This window comes from Nymphaea colorata, chromosome 3, assembly GCF_008831285.2.
Source record: "Nymphaea colorata isolate Beijing-Zhang1983 chromosome 3, ASM883128v2, whole genome shotgun sequence".
Taxonomy (NCBI): domain Eukaryota; kingdom Viridiplantae; phylum Streptophyta; class Magnoliopsida; order Nymphaeales; family Nymphaeaceae; genus Nymphaea; species Nymphaea colorata.
Window position 1 is genome coordinate 17,815,153 of NC_045140.1, and position 18,654 is coordinate 17,833,806.

At 39.5% G+C, this 18,654-nt stretch overlaps 2 protein-coding genes across 3 annotated transcripts; both read right to left on the minus strand.

Moving 5' to 3' along the window:
* Positions 1-3,825: 3,825 nt before the first annotated feature.
* LOC116250911 (uncharacterized) lies at positions 3,826-13,157 on the minus strand. Of its 2 annotated transcripts, none has more exons than XM_031624899.2 (10): positions 12,691-13,157; positions 10,231-10,495; positions 10,017-10,147; positions 9,886-9,952; positions 8,644-8,696; positions 6,123-6,177; positions 5,968-6,042; positions 4,581-4,698; positions 4,436-4,482; positions 3,826-4,353 (listed from the first exon to the last, which is right to left on the minus strand). In XM_031624899.2, the coding sequence occupies exons 2-10, from the start codon at positions 10,330-10,332 to the stop codon at positions 4,249-4,251; spliced, it is 753 nt and encodes a 250-aa protein (XP_031480759.1). In that variant the 5' UTR covers positions 10,333-10,495; positions 12,691-13,157; the 3' UTR covers positions 3,826-4,248. The 2 variants fall into 2 exon arrangements, with proteins under 2 accessions (XP_031480759.1, XP_031480760.1); XM_031624900.2 differs by having other exon boundaries at positions 10,231-10,531.
* Positions 13,158-14,236: 1,079 nt separating this feature from the next.
* LOC116250240 (pentatricopeptide repeat-containing protein At3g26782, mitochondrial-like) lies at positions 14,237-18,585 on the minus strand. The gene has a single exon (XM_031623795.2). The coding sequence runs from the start codon at positions 18,139-18,141 to the stop codon at positions 15,838-15,840; it is 2,304 nt and encodes a 767-aa protein (XP_031479655.1). The 5' UTR covers positions 18,142-18,585; the 3' UTR covers positions 14,237-15,837.
* Between the last annotated feature and the right edge of the window lie 69 nt (positions 18,586-18,654).

An 18,654-nucleotide genomic window follows, 5' to 3' on the forward strand; every position in this document is an offset into this window, starting at 1 on the left:
CTGATAAGGTGCAACCCTTTTCCCTCCCTGTCGTCCCCCCATATGAAACCCGAACACAACCTGTCAAGTTTATGACAGATCGACAAGGGAATCCATACTACCATCATCCAATAGTTAGGGATAGACGACATGACATGTTTGACCAAGCAAAGTCTACCAGCATAAGAAAGTAGCTTCTGCTTTCAGCCAGCAAGCTTCTGATTAACTCTAATCACAAGATGTTCACATTGGCTCGCAGAGATGGCCTGGATTTGGAGAGGCAAGCCCAAATGTATGACTGGAAAAAGACCCCTTCTCAACTGGATGTGTTACTTGGGGTTTTATAGTGATTATACCTATCTGATGCATCTGACCATGAGAGTTCGAAAAGTCTTTATGTGATTATGGTAGGAAATAATAAATAGGAACCAGCTGCGGAAATGTTATGAGAACTGGTACTTCCTAACGTATCAGGCAATAAAGGTTGCAGGATATGCAGCACGATGTTGAGGCAGCCTAAGATGCCTAACATGGAATTTGAGCCATAGTTTCCACCGGCGGAGGCAAGATTCTAATCAAAAGGCCAAATACTACGTCCTGCACTTTGGAAGGGTATAGCAGATGAGGAAGCAGAAAGCAAGCAATTGACACGATGTTCTCGAAGCAAGATGAAAATCACCGAGTGAAATGATGGGACAGAAAAATGTGCAATAAGAGCCTTATGAGATGATATTAATTTCTTGATCTTTTCTTAAGATGTCACTGTCCATTTGTTACTTAAGAAAAATGACCTTTTATCAGACGTCTTCATATGATGAGTCCTGGAAGGCTGGAACAGCTCTAATTTGATCGACCTTTCCAAGTTTGCTAAGGTGTTGGCCCAGAGTTGATTTCATGTGACCAAAATGTTGAAGCAAATTCTTCTGCCTTGTTGACTCAGTTTACTTCATAATATGGATGAAGCGTGGTCTTGCTTTTCATTTTTTTTTTTTTGAATTGACCACAATTCGGGGTAGATAGTAGCATCCATTTATAACCATCCAGGGCAAAATGATGATTACTTCAGGAAAACAGGCGATGAATTTTAAGTGCCCTACAGATCTCATTGATGGCCAGGACAGTGACCGGCATTATCCATTTGCACAATATAAAAAAGGGTGGCTGATTACTAACATCTATGTTTCACCTTTGGTTCTAAACTATCTGATTTTGATAATATTTCAATTTTTTCAGAATATACATTGGTTTGCGTACAGTTTAGTTGTTTGTGTAGCTTGAATATTTTGTTCTATATATGGCTGTTTTTGTTAAAATTCTTCTTTATGTGTAACACGGAGGCATGCATGCTCCAGTGTATTTAAAGATTTGCTTCTTATGCTTTTTGCTGCTTGGAAAGTTCATTCTTACTATAATGCAGAGGTAGATAAATATCTCTTGGATTAAGCTAAGTTTGGCCTTCCACGGACTCAAAATAAAAATACTTTTCCTTGTATCCTCTGTTTGTCACAGAAAACTGAGAAGGATGCTTCCCAAAATGGAAGACAATAAAGAAGCATGTTGGATGCCCATAACCTCTCTAAAGGCGCTGTTCTGAGTTCAGATATTGATTCAATTTTTGTGTAAGCTATTTAAGTTTTCGTCTTTGCTTTTCTCCCAGAATTTCAAAGAAGATGTTCATAAAAGAATGAGAGATCTGGGACCAGTTTTTTTTTGTTGTGTCCCTAGGAAAACGTGTATTCGTACATCTCCACTGGGTACACTTTATATCTTAAATAGGCATCTTTGACTTACACAAGGAGACAGTTTCTTGTCTCGTCTTTTCTTTTTTCATGTGAAACAATTTCACATTCACACCTTGGAGTATCTGTTTGTATGGTAATTTGACTATTTGGTCTTCTTTGTGATTTTCGAGGTCTGTGTGGAAAAGTAATGCAAAAGCATACACACTTCTCTAATTGAATAAGCTTGTAAACTGGCTTTCAGAAAATATGCCTGGTGAATGAACAAATCACTTCCTTGATGTATGATGTGTTCACATCGGTATTTATTGGCAATTGGCACCTAACTTGGTATTCCATGCAAGTTGCTTGACTGTACTATTCAACATTATAGGAATGAGATTACTTGGATGATTTCCAATTCCATTTGTTTTGGCCTTAGAAGCATGATGCCAGATACAACAGCTTAGTAATCCGAAGACACTGCTGGAGAGTGTATTCTAATGCACCACCTCATTAGGTAACCACTAGCATCATGTATATCAAAGCAATGGGATAGAATGCTGTTTTTTTCAATGAATTTTTGCTAAGGCTAATGGCTTTCACATAGACGTCGATAGGCCGGTGAAGCACCGGTCCAGGTGGCTGTCATTTGGCTTCAGGATCTCCCATATTTTGTTATAATTAGTCTCAAATTGGTTTCAGCCAGCAAATATGCTCTCTACAATTTTTCTTTGTTTCGATTAAAATGAATTTTCGTTTTCACAAAAATCTTCTGCCTGATTCAAGTACCAGAATATAAAATTCATAAATCGCGAGCAAATGCCTTATCCGAAGGCCTTGAAGCATTATATATGTAGGAAGTGGCATTTTCTTGACGTCTTATTGCTCGAGGCAACTTAAAACCATGGCTGCATGATATATATGAATAGAGTTCCATGTTTGGCTGTGGTTGACGTAACACACATCAGGTGACTTGAACTGATGTTACGGAAATTGTTTTCTAAATGTAATCAGAAAGCCAAATGATTCAACAATTTGTTGAATCAAATCAAAATCAAGAATTGGAATTATGATTGCCAGCCCAGCTTGATCGGCCCAGCATCTGATAATTGTTATTTGCTAATATGATTGCCATATTATATTTTTGTTTAATAAGTTTATTTTAGTCATGTTTTGGTGAATCAGGTTGAAGTCGTAAAACGAATCTGAATCCTTAGCCCGAGTCAGGCTCTGATATGGTCGAGTTTGGTGTTCAGATTTTAGATATTGACTTCAAGTCACTACGAGTTGGTCCCAAGCTCTGGTCCTAACTGGTAGTGCACAGCTCCAAAGACAGGTCGTAACAGGGAAGAAAGTATGGGTGCATGTGAAGATACAGATGGGGAATAGAGTAGGGTTTCACATTAGTCATTCCTGGACGGAACCTACTTTCAAGAATGTCGATCTCTCCATCAAAGTGGAAATCCAAGATTGGGTTGAATCTGATTAGAAAATTTTCTTCTTGTGCAAAGATTGTAGTATTTCGTGTAAAAGTCAAAACAAATTGAGGTAGTTCAGAGAAATTTTTTTCTTGTTCAAACATCCATGTTAAAATTAAAAAAGATAAAAATTGCTTGATTTGCTGCTCTTGGAAGAGCAGAACCAGGTGTCCCCTCAAGTCTGTCCTTGGAGTTACTTAAAAGCTGAATCTTCCTGTTCGTTTTTCTACATTCCAGAGAAAAATCATTCTAGAAAGACATGAGGAGCGAGCAACAGTAAACAGATTTATGCACCTTTGGTTGAGAGAAGAAACAAGCTCAGATACACTGGGGACACGAACTGTCAGCAAGCACCCCTTTCATCTTCTTTTACAACTTTTTTCTCTTTGTATGCAATCAGCGCCTTCATCTAGATCTATCTACCTTTTGATTTGACAACTTCACCCCCGACATCTGTTTCTTCTCAAACAAAAATTCATGAATACCATAATCATGTAATGGATCGATCCAACATGGTTCCCATGCCTGCAACAATTATGTGATTAACAAAATAGATTTATGTCATCAACAGGAATTACTTCGATTATCACTATTAGCTCCTTTGTTTCTTTATTTTTGGAGGATAATTATATAATCCCACAAGAAAATTGCAAAAATCCTTCAACTGATCTAACTCAACATCATTCAGTCATTGGACAAGGATGAAATTAATGATTCTGTTTAATTCGTGAAAAGTCAGGGATCCCCTGTAAGGCACCAAAGCCTTGGAGGAAACAAATTACAGGTAAAACATGCCCAAGAGTAACATCCTGTATTCCCTGCAAAATAGATTACTCCCCTTTCCAACCTTTTTCAGGAATTTCTCACATCCCTTCTCAACTTCCTCAAATTCCCGGCAGCCAGAATGATCACTTTTCTGTGGTCTTAATTTACTTCAATAGGTAACTGCCACCCTCCTAAGCTCGATAAGAGCAAAAGAAAGCATTTCAGCCACTCAGCAGCTTCCAAATTCCAACATCCCTTAATTTCATGCACAGCACTAGCTCTCTATGCTTTTATTCAACAGACTGCTACTGTTCGCCATCACCAAGCCGGCGATATGGCATATTCCGATGTCCTTTGGAAGCATTTCTCCTCCGCCGCTTTGCCATGAAAGCCTCAAGCTTTCCCTTTGCCTGCAGAACAGAAGAGGAAAAGGGCAATTAAAAAGAGCAACAGTGAGAATTTGTACTTTGTGCACGTTGGGAAACCACATACCTTGAGTTCATTATATTTCTCTATCAGCCGTTGCTCCCGCACTTGTGCTGCAGAGTCAAGTTCGTTAAGAAAACAAAATTGTGAAAAAAGCGTGCATGTGCATACATGGTTGTGTGCGTGTGAGAGAGAGAAAGAGAGATCTGACATTTTTTCAGGTAAAACGGACGCTTTCCATGTTTTACAGCTTCCCTTTCCTTTTTCTTGTGTTCTGCTAGTATTCTAGAATCAAGTTTCTTTGCAGATCCAGTTTTTAGTTGCTTGTCCTGAAGCAGTCAGAATGCAAAACCATGAGAAATTTCAGAGCAGAAACACTTAGCCAAGCCCATAACTTCGACAAGATAGTAACCTGAGACCACATGCAGGAACAGGACAAGAAACAATGAATTTCTCAAGGTCAGTGCGCAGGTGGAGATCCATCTCTTAAGGACATGGGTTGCGCCACTTTTTCCATTGCAAATAGTATACAAGTGGATAGGTTCTCATTTTAGCATTTAGTTTGATTCCATGTTCCCATTAGGTATACTATTACGGCTATGATTTAAAAGCAAATATGACAATGATCATAACAGCATGCAAAAAAAAAAAAAATCTCAAAATTAGGTATCCCCAGAATACTTGTTTTACAGAACTCAGTCTCACATTCACTATTCATTCGAATATGATATCCCTTGCAGGAAGATCCTCTGATAAAACTGTTGCTCATACATGCAAGAGTTGACAAAATATACAAAAGCATTCAACCAGGTGCCCCTTTTCAGGAAGGGGTACAGTATTAGCCGAAAATCTATAAGAAAATATATGTATTAGATTTTGCACCATCTTACATTTCAATTCATATTCACAATGCCATTTGCTGCTTTACACGTCCAGGAATATTAACTGTGTTTTCCTTACTAGTTGGTCAGACTGGAGTAATGACTAATGACTAACCCACTTCAGCACTAATTCAGTTGCTGTGTTAACAACGTCCAATTCTACACAAGAGCAAATGGCCTCTAAATAGTAGATTATGAAGCACCAAGCACCCAAATTTGGAAAAGGAGCATAAGCTCACAGACCAACGATCATGGGAAAGCATGTGCAAGATCCATTCAGGAATACCTGATTCAATTTGATATCAAGCTTTCCTTTCCTGTTCCCTCATGAAGAACCAAGAATTTGTTTTCTTTCTTTTGGTTCTGCTTCACAAAACGATAATTTCTCTATGATACTTGACATCATGATTAAAAGAAGCACCAATTCAGATGGTGCCCCAACAGCTAGTAACCGACCCATTTATATGAATTTAACGACAATCTTAGAGTCTTACTAGAAATAACTTAGTCATTCAAGTACAAGGTGATGTTTACTTGCATAGTCCAATTCAAATGGAAGATAACAAATCTGTCAGACAAACCAGGATCAGAAGAAAAAAAATAGCACCATTGTAAGCATAAAAAAACTGATGCCATCAGAGAGATGTTACTATCAAATCCTTCCTCTGGCTACGTTAACAAACTAGATAAGACTTTTACAGATAGCCTAATACTTACTATCCACGAGATGTGTCCTTTCAATTCTTCAACGGACTTTGGGTCCCTTGACTTCTTCAGCATCTTTTGCAATTTCTGAGGATAACCATACTCGTAAGCAATACCCGTAAATACTAATGCAATTTAAATATTTTTCTATGCTTAAGATGACCTACCTCTCGTTCCTTAGGTAGTTCCTCCTCAAACAGGAAGCCATAACGTTTTCTGAACCTGTTCAACCACCAGAAGTTGAGAACTTAAATGAGAATATTGGCTTGCCATGCAGAATTTAATATTTGTTAAACAAGTAAAGGTGACAAGGAGTCACCCCAGGATGAAGGTAAATACAAGAGATAATAACAGTGTAACTCCAACTACATCAATATTAAATGCAAATCACTTGAACATTTAAGAGGCAAACATATATACAAGGTTTTTAGAAGCATTGCTACAGGAACTCATACATATTTCCCCAGTTCTTAGGTCAGAAGTTGGATCCCAAAACATGACAACAATCACACTTTCTCACACTATAATTTCACCATGCCATCCAATTGCATCCAAATATTTTTCCTCCCTATTTCTTCTTGAGCTTCTTCATGCCACCCCTAAGTCATTTCTCTCACATAAACCCTTAAAACTTAAAACGAAAGTTAAGGGTTTCGGTTTCTCTCTTACCTCTCACCGACCAACGTCCGGAGACGAAGGAAGCGCCAGTGAAGGCAGGGGCGGCGAACGCAGGGGCGGAACGGCGACGGCAGACGGTAGGAGGCGACGACAGGAGCGACTGTCACGGTATTTTTTCGCTTTTTTCATTTTTCTTTTCATTTTCATCGGCTCCACCCCTGCCTTTGCCGCCGGCGGCAACCGACGACGACGGCCACCCCTGTTCTATTTGCTAGTGTTGTCGACCAATGGTTCTCTCTATACCATTTCTTCTTTTTCCTTTTCTTTGTATTCGTAAAATTGTTGCTTGCTGTACTGATGGTTCTCTCTGCTTTTTTCCATGCCCAAGTAGATGCAGACTGTCTAAGGCAGCCTAGATTTCTTTTAATCACGTTATATTTCAATACTATATGAGAGAATCTGAATATTTAGATTTGACCTCATTTACTGTCCTATAATCCTATTGCTTTCCATGTTATAGCTGATAAGCTCTAATCTGCAGTAAGAGAATGAGATTGTGCTTCAGCTGCTCCGCTCGGTAATACAATAGTCAAATTGATTATAGTGTCTATACCAGGGGCCGTTTTGTGTTCCAACCTCCAGGACATCTTGCAAGACATCTTGCAAGCTAAACATATGGCTTGATAAATGTGTTCGGCAATGAGACATGTTTGAGTCTCCTATTGCAGATTTTTCAAATTTGCGTCTTCCCTAATTATTGCTGTGATATATCATTTCATGAGAGGATTTGTCTATTTGGAATGATCCCTGTTTCTATTGGTTTATGATTTATGAATATGATAATATGTTATTCTGTTTGTAATTTTTGATATATATATGTGCGAATATGTTATTATGTTTGAAATTTTTTGACATATATGTGTGTACGGCCGTACCCCCGTACCCAAGTTTTTTAAAAACGGTCCGTACCCCGTACCCGTACCGGCACCCGTACCCGTACCCATGTGACATAGGTGGAATGCAAAATTTGACACTTTATGAGCTTCTTCATATGTTATTCACTATTAGTTAAAATAGCAATAAAATAGATCCTACTGTACTTCCAGGTTGCTATTACCATACAATGCATCACAGATTGGTAGATGCTTAAAATCAGTTGTTTAAGTCCATAGATGAAATTTTAAGATTATAATCTTTTCGATGATTTTAATCAAACACGTCCACTTAACATTAACACATTTTCTGATTCAATTTCTACTCACTTTGTGTTTGCACCCCATTCAGTTTTCATTTAGCTCCCCACTTAATTCCTTTTTGATCCCCCTAGACTTAATTGACTTTGAAGAAGTTTTTTTGCACCTTTTTTCTTAAAAGGTTTTAGTGCTTCATTTCTCATTTATGTTCTGTATACCAGTTCCCGCTTCTGACTCCCTAGTTTGGCAACTAAGACCATTTTCATCATTTCAGAAAAGACCGTCACAATTAACTTTCAATTTTTTGATCAAAAATTTGAATTCATGAAGCAGGAATTCAACTTTATCACCAGAACAGACAACATGTACCAAAAGGACTTTTGAAAGTGATAGCACCACAGTAAATTTGAAATAACAACCTTGAGAAAATATGATAGAACCATTGAATAGGTTTTTTTTGTCTATTTGTAAAAAAAAAAAAAAGGAAAGGTATTTCCTAGTTCTTAACCTTTTTCCAACTACAACAGTCAACCAAAGTCAAATTCATCTAGAAAAAGTATCAGAACAAGTTAAGCATCGCTCAGCTAAAGCCAATCATAAATCTAAAAAAGGTTGTTGGCCACAAGGTGCAGTTGATACAGCTTCTTGCTCAGAACATTACAAGAAGCAAAGAAGAACAGGCAATCAAATTGGACAGCCATATAAATAAATAGAGACAACCCAATACCATGCCCAAGGGACCTGAGACCCTGGTGAGCCTAAAGGTCCTTTTTCCATCATTAATTTTCGTCAGTCAGCAGACATTATTGGCAACTATAAGAAGATCAGAATAGCTTCAGTTTCGAACAAGTAAAAAGGAAAATGTATTAGAGCATACCCATCAACATCAAGGTCTCCACACAAAGATTCAAACCGTGGGTCCCGCACTTCCTGTTAAAAAAAATATATAGAACCTGATATCACTGAAAAAAGATCTAGAAAGATATATGGAGCATTATAGAATCCCAAAGGATGAAGTTAAAATATACAAGCATGCTATATGAAAAGCCTAATTCACTATTTTACCACAAATAATAAGATAAGCAAAAGATAAGTCAGTACCCAAAGAAATATGTTACTGGGGGAAACACTTCAGCAACACATATTCACAACCTTTTTGGCTCATATATCATTTTTAGTAGGCACAAAGAGGAATGGTTAAATCAAGACGTTGTATCTCAGACCATAGCTTAATTATTCCACCAAATTATTCTCTTTTCAGATTATGATATATTCTCAACTTCACTTTGTAGCGGTAACCCTCAACCGAGGAAAAGGTAAAAATGCATCCTATACTTATCCATGTGCTGTTGTGGCTGCTGACAGTAGCCATCTCCATTTCTACCTGTATCTTATAACATCAGATCCGTGACTACTTTTTGGATAAAAATTTCAAGAATGAGATCTTTGAGCATGTATTCCTCATAATAAAATTTCATGCATTCATTTCTTCTTAGCAGTAGAGGGCAACATGAAGCACATATTCAATCATCATAGTTCACATATTCATTCTTTCTCAACAATAAAAGCCAACATGGAGAATAGGAAAAGACAGATAATATGGTTTAACTGCAAGAGGGGTGTTTATTATCAATTGGAAGTAGTTTTGACTTTCCTAAGGGCAAGTTGCAGCACCGACTAATGTGTCTCTCCATTAAGTTCTAGTTGTCTAGAACAAAGTAGATTAACTTGAGCTTGAAACATGCAAGGCTGCAACACCAAGGCCAACTTGGATTGTCCAACTACTTCCATATCCAAAATTAACCATGTTATTATGCATCCATCAACAATTTTACATCATTTGTTCTGCAGAATAAGGTCCACGTATACCTAGGAGTTCATGGTAACTAATCAGGCTTGGGTCACGAGTCCACAACCCAGAAGCCACTGTCTCCACAATGACATCCCCCTCCCAATATCAAGGTGTTTTTTCTCTATGTTATAGCATCACTCACACTAAATCCTACCAAGTCACATATTTGAAGTGGTAGGTCCGTCTAAGGGTAAAATGTTGAAGAGATAAAGTAAGCTTGTGCCCAAACAAACACGTACCCACGAAAAAACATTTGAGAACACGCACCTTTTTGGGCACCTCAATCACTTGTCTGAGCCTCTTCGCAGGCTTCTTGCTGCTAGCCTCCATCGGCCTAGTTCCAGATTACCAATGTGAGTGAGTGAGAGAGAGAGAGAGAGAGAGAGAGAGAGAGATACCTGTTTTTGTTCGCTCTTGCGTGCTTATTTTGGGTTGAATCCTTCTTCAAGTTCACGGAGACGAACCCGCTGGATCGAGCCCTGTGAAGCTCCTCGAAGCTAAAATCCGCGAGCTCTCTCTCTACCTCTTCCTGAAACAAGCGACAATAAAGGAAAAAACCATGAAAGCTATAGCAACGCAAAGCATTGGGTCAATCACACAAAGGGAACCAACCTCTTCAGATGAAGAACTCTGATCGGAGTCCATCTGGTTTTCCGGTTTCAGGTTGTTGTTGGACGTCATGGTATGCCTCGTCCCTCTGTCTCTCTTCGACATGGTGATTGCGTGCCTGATCTCTCTATCTCTGTCCCCGCGGGTGGATGCAAAAATCCCAAAAACTTGCTCCGTCCTCAGCACGAATGGGGCTCCGACTCCTTCAGCCAGAGAATTTATAGCATATTTTCCTATTGCTTTAGGGGTCGTTTGATGGCCTGGAAATCTGGAATTGGAAATATATTTCTGGAAATATTATTTCCTGGAAAAAAGGAATGAGAAAAATCTTTTTGATTTCCATTTTGATGTGTGTGTGATAATTGAGAAATATATTTTCAGAAATATATTTTTTAGTTTGATGAAAAAGAAATATATTTCCAGATTTACATAATGAAGAAAAAATTGCAGAACATGAAAAGCTTCAAACCTTCTTTTTATTTCCATGAAATACATAGTTGCTGAGAATATAATAGAACCAATAATTGCAAAGAAGTAAAGCAGGAAAAAAAGCTGATGAAGAGAAGGCTGAAGAGGAAGAGTGCAGGAACAGACATACGAAGGCAACACAAAAGCATGGCCACTATGTCATTAATTAGTTCAATAGGAAGATGACAAGGGAGAATATTTCATGAAGATTACAAGAAATGAATGAAAGAAGACCAAAGAGCACATCAAAGCATTCTCAGTCTCCCACCTAAGCCTTCCCATCCCAACAGAAAGAGCAAAGCAGTCTACCCTAATCTTCCATGCAGGCAAATTAATGTGAATCGCTGTTTCCAGAATGTGCACCAGTCACAGTTAACCCTCAATAATAATCTTGTGACTGGCCCATATCCACTTTGACGCAGATTTTCCTATCAACAAGCATAAGGGCATAGCAATTGCTGAAGTAGAAATCAGTAACTAATGACATTGACGACAGAAAAATCCAATGATATTAGCAGAAACATAAGAATTAGTTGCTAATTTTGCAATTACTAAATGGATAATATATCATGTTATCCTTTTTGCATAAACTAAATGGACATATTATTTTTGCTGTCATTTTTTTCCATAATGCCCCGTTCCTCTAAAAAGGAAGATTGAAATTGTTTTAACAGCTAGTGGAACTACATATCATGTTTGCTTTTGTTAGAAATATGGACTAAAGAGACAAAATAAAGATCATATACCAGTATCTACTTACGATGTAACTCATTCTCACGGATGTCATCATCAAATCTGCCTTTTGCAAAACACAATTCCTTGAACGTACGTGAAAATTATAACCAAAAATATAATTTTTCATTTCTACATCTAGGATTTTATAAAGTTCTAGAAACCAACAGTGAAAGGTATAACTTTTTGGGCTTCTAATGTTCTAACTTTTTGGGCTTCTAACTTTTTGGGCTATTGGAAATGAAGATTGCAGATATATGTTTTTCTTTTTTAAACTCTCAACCAATGAACAACTGGATTGTTTATCAGGCTACATTTAATACTCTTTCTGCTGGAAAGAATGTACATCTATGAGGGAGTATTACATCTATGAGGGAGTATTAAAAGATCAGGAACAGGTACAAACCTAAAAAGAACTGAATAAAGACCCAGTTTCTATCACATAGAGAAGATCATACAATCACATTGTTGAGGATAAACGCAGCCAACAAAAAACACAATACAGATGCTTCTAAGTACAAGATAACGACCGGAACAGAGTTTGTCTTTTCCCCACTCTCTCCGCCAATCGAGCTGCTATTACGTAGTCTACTTACCAAATTCTCCACATACACTGTCATCATAACAGGGAACCAAGCATCGTTACCTTTTCCTTACTTCTACTACATTCCGGTTGTCTTTCACCAAATACTCCGCATAACCCATCATCCTAACCCCGAAACGAGCATCAGTTACTACATAAACACCTGATTCTAAACTCTCTACAAGAGCACTAAGCTATTAGAAGTACTTCCAGACGTTTTGTGCAAAAAGACACACAGAAATCACAATTACAAGGCAACTAACAGATGTATGCAACAGAGAACTCCAGAAAGAGCTCGAGGACATGGACCATCTCTCGCAGCCATCGAAATTTTCTTGTGAACCTTTCAAAGAAAGCTCCAGAGAATGACAAAGTGTGAAAAAAAGCGCAAACGACTAAACGATAAGCAGATCATCGACAGAAAGACAAGAAGATCAAGAGAACGTCGAACCTATCCCTAAATTTCTTGTCGGTTAGTTCAAATCGACTAAGAAGATGCTCAGAAACAAGCAATCGTTCCGCTACTGCAGATAACGAAACACTAAGGTAATAGAAGCAGAAGTGGAAACTTTGGGAAAGCAAGTAATGGTTTTCGCTTGGAAAGGGAAATGAATCCAGATTATTCACAACAGGGAAAATCAAAGACGAACAGGGAAAAAAAAATTCAAAATTTCCCTCACCTGCAGAGAAAGCCACGCAATTTTCCTTCCCTCCGGGATCGTCGTCCTCTCTCTTTCTGTTTCCTTTTCTCTTTCCTGACCTGCGGTAACAGGGCGAGCCACAAGATACTTTCAGAATCGGTTTAAATTGCCGAAATCCGTGTTTCCCCACACGGATTTGCTGCACGACCGAGAGAGGAAGAGACCGAAGACTTGTTCTTGAGTTTCTTGCGAGAGAGACGACGAGGGGAGGAAGAGAGTGAGAGGACGAGACGGACGACGAGGGGAGGAAGAGAGTGAGAGGGCGAGATGGACGACGAGGGGAGCAGGAGAGTGAAAGGGAGGGATATACGACGAGGGGAGCGAGAGTGAGAGGGCTTGAGAGGCGACGAGGGGAGCAGGGAGAGTGAGAGGGCGAGAGAGACGATGAGGGGAGGCGGCAGCGGCAGGAGGGAGGCCTGCTTGCGATGCGAGCGTGCACCAACGGGTAAATTATTTTTTTTCGCGTTTGATAAACCGGAAAAATTTTCCGGTATTTGAATTTTTTTTCTTTTGCTACAGTGCTTTTTCATGGCCTTAAGTTTGTCGACCCAGTTTTGCCTAAGTTTTTACTTTTTCATAAATTAAAGTGTAGGAAATTGTCCTTTTTCAGGTTCATATTTTGCTCACAATCTTAAAAAATCGTCTCATATAACTTTTTTTTTTTTTAACAAAAGCCATCTTTAAAGGGGGCGACTTTTAAAGAGATTTCTTCGACCAAGTGGTTTACTTGGAGAAACAGAAAAAAGGAAGGACTACAACAATAACAGGTGCCACTTGAAACCCTTATTTTTATGTAAAACTTATGTTTTATCTGGAGACAAAAAAGCTTTTTAACATTTTTTAGATTATAAAGAAAGATAATTCCAAAATAACAGCTTTTTTAAATAAAAAGGTAGCTTCAAAATAAATGTTCAATTGCACTCTATTATAGTTTCAAGGTGGAACTTATTGAAAGCATCCAACCAAAGTGAAATAAATGCTTACTCTATATTTTCAAACGGTACTGGATTTTTTTCATTACTACAAATAAAATCATCTTTCTTTTTGAATTATTTTTAAGAATGAGCTAAATAAAAATAAAAGAAATTTTCATAAATAGATTTTAAAATATAGCCAAGACAAAGTTTGTGCCTTTTCAGATATCCGTTAAATATTCAGTCCATTCATGTCTTATTCCTCATTAACATTTTGTTCTTTTTTAAAAATTTTAATTAACAGTGAGTAGCTTTTTCCACCGCTTTGCTACTGGCCTTCTCCATGCCCACTATCTCCAAGGTTCATAGACCTTGCTTTGAAACCTAATACAGTTCAAAGGAAGAGTTCACTGAGACGTGACAACGGCATGCACTTATGTTTTCTTTTGGAAAACAGTGTAGTTAGGTCCACTGTTTGAGTTTTCAATTCTTGAAACAGGAACATTGTATTCTTAAAAGGTATAACTACAAAAGAGGACCTGCTAAGCATGGCCAGTCACTAATGGCAAATTAAATAAGCTATTCAATAAGCGAATCAGATGTCTAAGGGCTAGTACATTATGAGACCTAACATACAGTCAATCACAACCTACAATAGACCATCATCAACAATATGAACTATGTACGTTAGGTGACATAACGTATGCTGAATAGTTGTGGATAATGAGTTTTTAAATTTCGCATGTACAAAGTTCATGCATGTTAACATTGGTTGATAACATGTGTAACATTGGCTGATAACATTGCACATTAACTGCCCCAAAGAACACTGCGAAGATCAATAATACAAGAAGACTGCTAATTCATTGCACTAGGAGTACTCCAGATCAGCCACCATCATCCCCTCCCATTTGGCTTCTCCTGCTTTCACTGATGGTAGCATATTTCCGACCTGAATTCTGTGCATAATTAGTCTGAGCGCCTCCATTTAGCTGGAAGCGGCCTTCTTTCTTCCATTATGCCTCTAGAACCAGTTTGTGTTATTAGAGGAGACACCTGCAGCCCCTTCACTCCAGTTTCTCAATTGCAGCCACCTTCCCAATAAGCCCAATTCTACTTCATCTCGCCCACCCCATGCTCTTAGTTAGACGTTCCAACTTATACTGATCTGTGCTACTCTCCCACCAGACTGCACCTACAATTCTGTCTCCGGTTCTCAACTAGTTAACAATTTGCACTTCTTCCTCCACCCTGGAAACCTGCTCTAAACTGTTATTACATGGCGCCCGTTGCTTTCTAAATCTCAAGTAGCTTCCTACCTCTTTCATCCACTCAGAGACCTTGGATCATATCCTGACATGTCCTCCAAATTCTTTTCCTGGTCTGCATGCTTGAAATGGAATTTCTATGCCCATGCGCCACCTGATATCTAGCCTACCACAGCTTCCATACTACAATGTGGAAGGTGGAAAACCAGCAGCTTCGCAGCCCCTTTGGCTGGAGCTTCACCAGCACCAAATCTGAAATTCTTTGTAAAGAGATTGCCATGGGACTCTACTTCCTCCAAACTCTCTCAATCTATTCCCACACGCATTTGGCTACTTTGCATCCTATAAGGTTGTGAAAGTTGTTTCTCCTCCTCCTAATGGCAAACATAGAATCTATTGGCAAGCGGATTGCCAACCTGTTTTAATCTATCTCGCATAGAAAGGCATTACCTGCAGGGCGATGTAGAGGAATCAACAGGCTCTCGTTGGCGCCTGTAATCCAGCGTTCCAAATCCAGGACACGAAACTAGTTGCTCATGTCAAATCCCAGGCCACACTTCCTTGGGATCTTCATATACCGAATCCCCGAAAGTATTTTCATGAAGCTTTCAGATATATAATTGGTCACAAAGCCATAAAGATTGATATTTGGACTGGGCGCTGATGACATCTACAGCATCACGTTTACTTGCATTCTGCATCCAGGCAAGAGGCCATTGCTCAATGGAAATGGTCAAGTGCATGGGCAGTTACATCTCCAGTCTGAGTTCTAGAGCACCACCTTCAGGAAGTTAGGTCCATCCACAATGTGCCGTCCAGTACGCTGAAGCTATTTTACTTCATGAAGGGCCTACGTTCAAAGTGCCCAAGACCCAGCATCTTAAACTTCACAGAAAATTCAAGTCTACATCCCGAATTAGGATGACCATATCAAGTGTAAGAAGTCACCAGTAGTCTCTGCAAGAACAAGACCCTTCCTTGAAATGATGAAATCGGTATGCATCTCTAATAACAAGCTCACGCTTCATAACCTTTGAAATCAGCTTTGAATATGTATGACAATCGTCACAGATCCTCAGATTCTTTGAGATCCTAATCTTCTCTCCTCTTCTGGTATTAAGAATCCCAAAAGCAATAGCCAGTTTCTCACTGTGGTACATGATTATGTGTTCTTTTAGTTTCTCATCTATATTGTATGCTACAACTGCTGTATTTGGCACGTAACCGGCATCTTTTAGTAAAAGGTCCAAGGTCGTTAGTTGCCTAAAAATCTTCTCTGCATCAGGATGTGTCCGATCTTCCACAGTGAACTTATGAATTTTGTTTTTAATCTCAATGAAACTACAGCCTGCTACCTTTTTTAATCCTTGGTCTTTCAGAGATACTCTCGTCCTCACAACATCATCCCATCTTCCTGCTGCAGCATACATGTTTGCTAGCAACACACGATGGCCTATGCTGTATGGATTTAACAACAGAATTTGTTTTTCAACAAGCTCGCCAAGCTTGCAATTTCCATAAAGACGGCAAGCGCCAAGCAGGCTTCCCCATACACCAGCATCTGCTGCCATCGGCATGCTCTTGATAAGTTGATAAGCTTCATCTAGTCTGCCAGCACGACCAAGGATATCAACCATGCAACCATAGTGTTTTAATGCTGGTTTAATGCCATAATCCTTCTCCATTTGACGGAAAATTTTGTATCCTTCGTTCACTAGACCAGAATGGCTGCAAGCAGATAGCAAGGAAATAAAGGTCACTTCATTTGGCTGCAAACCATGTTGCACCATTTCTTTGAACAGTTCAAGAGCTCTTCTTCCCCCTCCATGCATTCCCTCCGCCCCTATCATTGCACTCCATGAGACCACACTTTTCTCCATCATTTCGGAGAAAATTTCTCTAGCTATTTCTATGTTACCACATTTGGCATACATATCAATAACCGCTGATTGTACCTGAGAATTTGATCCCAAACCAATCTCTGTTACATAGCCATGCAACAGTTTTGCCTTACGTGAAGCCCCCAACTGTGAACATGCTGAAAGAACACCCATCATGGTGATCTCATTGGGTCTTATTGCACCTTCCACTGCCAACATCTCATGAAATAGCTGCAAAGCTTTCTCAGGCATCAAAGCCTGCTCATAACCACCGATCATAGCACTCCAAGAGACCACATTTTTTCTCTTGATTCTGTTGAATACCGCATGAGCAAGCTCCAAATTGCCACACTTAGAATGCATATCTACCAATGCAGTGGCAAGTGCCACATCATCCAAATAGGTTCCATTTGAGAAATTCTGCTTAACCACATAACCATGCACACATTTTGCCGTCTCACAGCTACCCAGATTTCCACAGCATGGTATAACTATAAGCAGAGTGATGCGGTTAGGGAACACTGTTTTGACAGACTTCATCGCCTCAAACATAGCCAAAGCCTGTTTCACTTCTCCATTCCGTGAGAAGCCTGCGATTAATGCATTCCACGAAACCACATCCTTTTCGTCGATCCGGTTAAAAACATTCACGGCATCCTCTAGATTTCCACATTTCGAGTACATGTCTACCAGTGTAACTTTGATGTAAATGTCTCCTCCAAATCCAACTTTAATACTCAAACAATGAACTGAAGCACCTTGGGGCAAATGATCCAACGATCTGCAAGCAGTAAGAAGGCTGGCAACTGTCACGAGGTCAGCCTGGATGCCTTCCATTTGCATCCGAGAAAACATAGCGAACGCACCAGCAAGACAACCATTATGAGAGAAGGCAGAAATAAGGGTCGTCCACGCAACCAAATCTCTTCTGGGCATTCCATCGAGCACTTCTTGCGCGTCATCCAGACGGCTGCATTTGCCATACATGTCCATCAATGCCGTCACAACAAATGTATCAGACTCAAACCCAAGCTGCGCAATGAAGCCATGGATTTGCTGTCCAATATACGGATCAGAAAGGGCAGCGCAGGCCTTGAGAAGGAGCGGCAATATGGAAGCATTAGGAAGGACGCCTTCTCTGAACATCTGCTGGAAAAGAGCAATGGTTTCTTGAGGTGGGGAGCCATTAATGGCACTGTTGCGGATGATGGTGTGCCATTGAAACGCATTTTTTCCTTGGTGCTTTTGATCTTTGGTACGGGAAGAAGATGGAGGGCAGTTGGCTGCCTTTGAGCTAAAAAGCCGGCAGAAAACGGCGGTTATCTTGGCAGCCTTTCCTCTCGTAACGTATGGGGACCATTTTGTCATTTTTGCAGAATTGGGGCTCCGGAAAGAACAGAATACAGGGTAAAAAAGTGATCCGGCTAAAAATCAAGCCACCCGTTTCGTGCGTCCGCGCGTATCCACCAGGTAGCCGACGCCATCATGCGCAGAGGCTTGTATCTAATTGGAGCTTCATTTGGACTTAAATTCGACTCAACTAATTTTGATCCGGATCAGGCTTGAACCAGAATCCAGGTTGGGTCTTGAAACGTGTTAGCATTGGATCCTTGGTTCGTAGGACAAGGATTATCACTAGATGATTCAGGCCAAACCCAAGACCTGAAGAGCAATTAACTCTGACTTAATTGTGTCTAGGTCTTGGATCTAGTCCACTGACCCCTATATGGGGGGTCAATCAGGTGATGCCATCCAATGTAAGATTATGTGCAAATACTCGTAAAATCTTATCTTTTTTGGGATTACTGTAATCAAGTTCATGAATGTTTCATTTGATAAAAGGCCATCGAAAATTCCGCACATTTCTTGTTTCCTATTGGC

Bases quoted from the DNA above. Each gene is read 5' to 3' on its own strand.
- LOC116250911 (XM_031624899.2), bottom strand. From the start codon at position 10,332: ATGTCGAAGAGAGACAGAGGGACGAGGCATACCATGACGTCCAACAAC. The intron at 6,043-6,122 runs GTAGGTCATCTT...GGTTATCCTCAG, and splicing joins AACTACCTAAGGAACGAGAG to AAATTGCAAAAGATGCTGAA. The intron at 4,354-4,435 runs GTATGTGGTTTC...TCTGTTCTGCAG, and splicing joins AGAAATATAATGAACTCAAG to GCAAAGGGAAAGCTTGAGGC.
- LOC116250240 (XM_031623795.2), bottom strand. From the start codon at position 18,141: ATGACAAAATGGTCCCCATACGTTACGAGAGGAAAGGCTGCCAAGATA.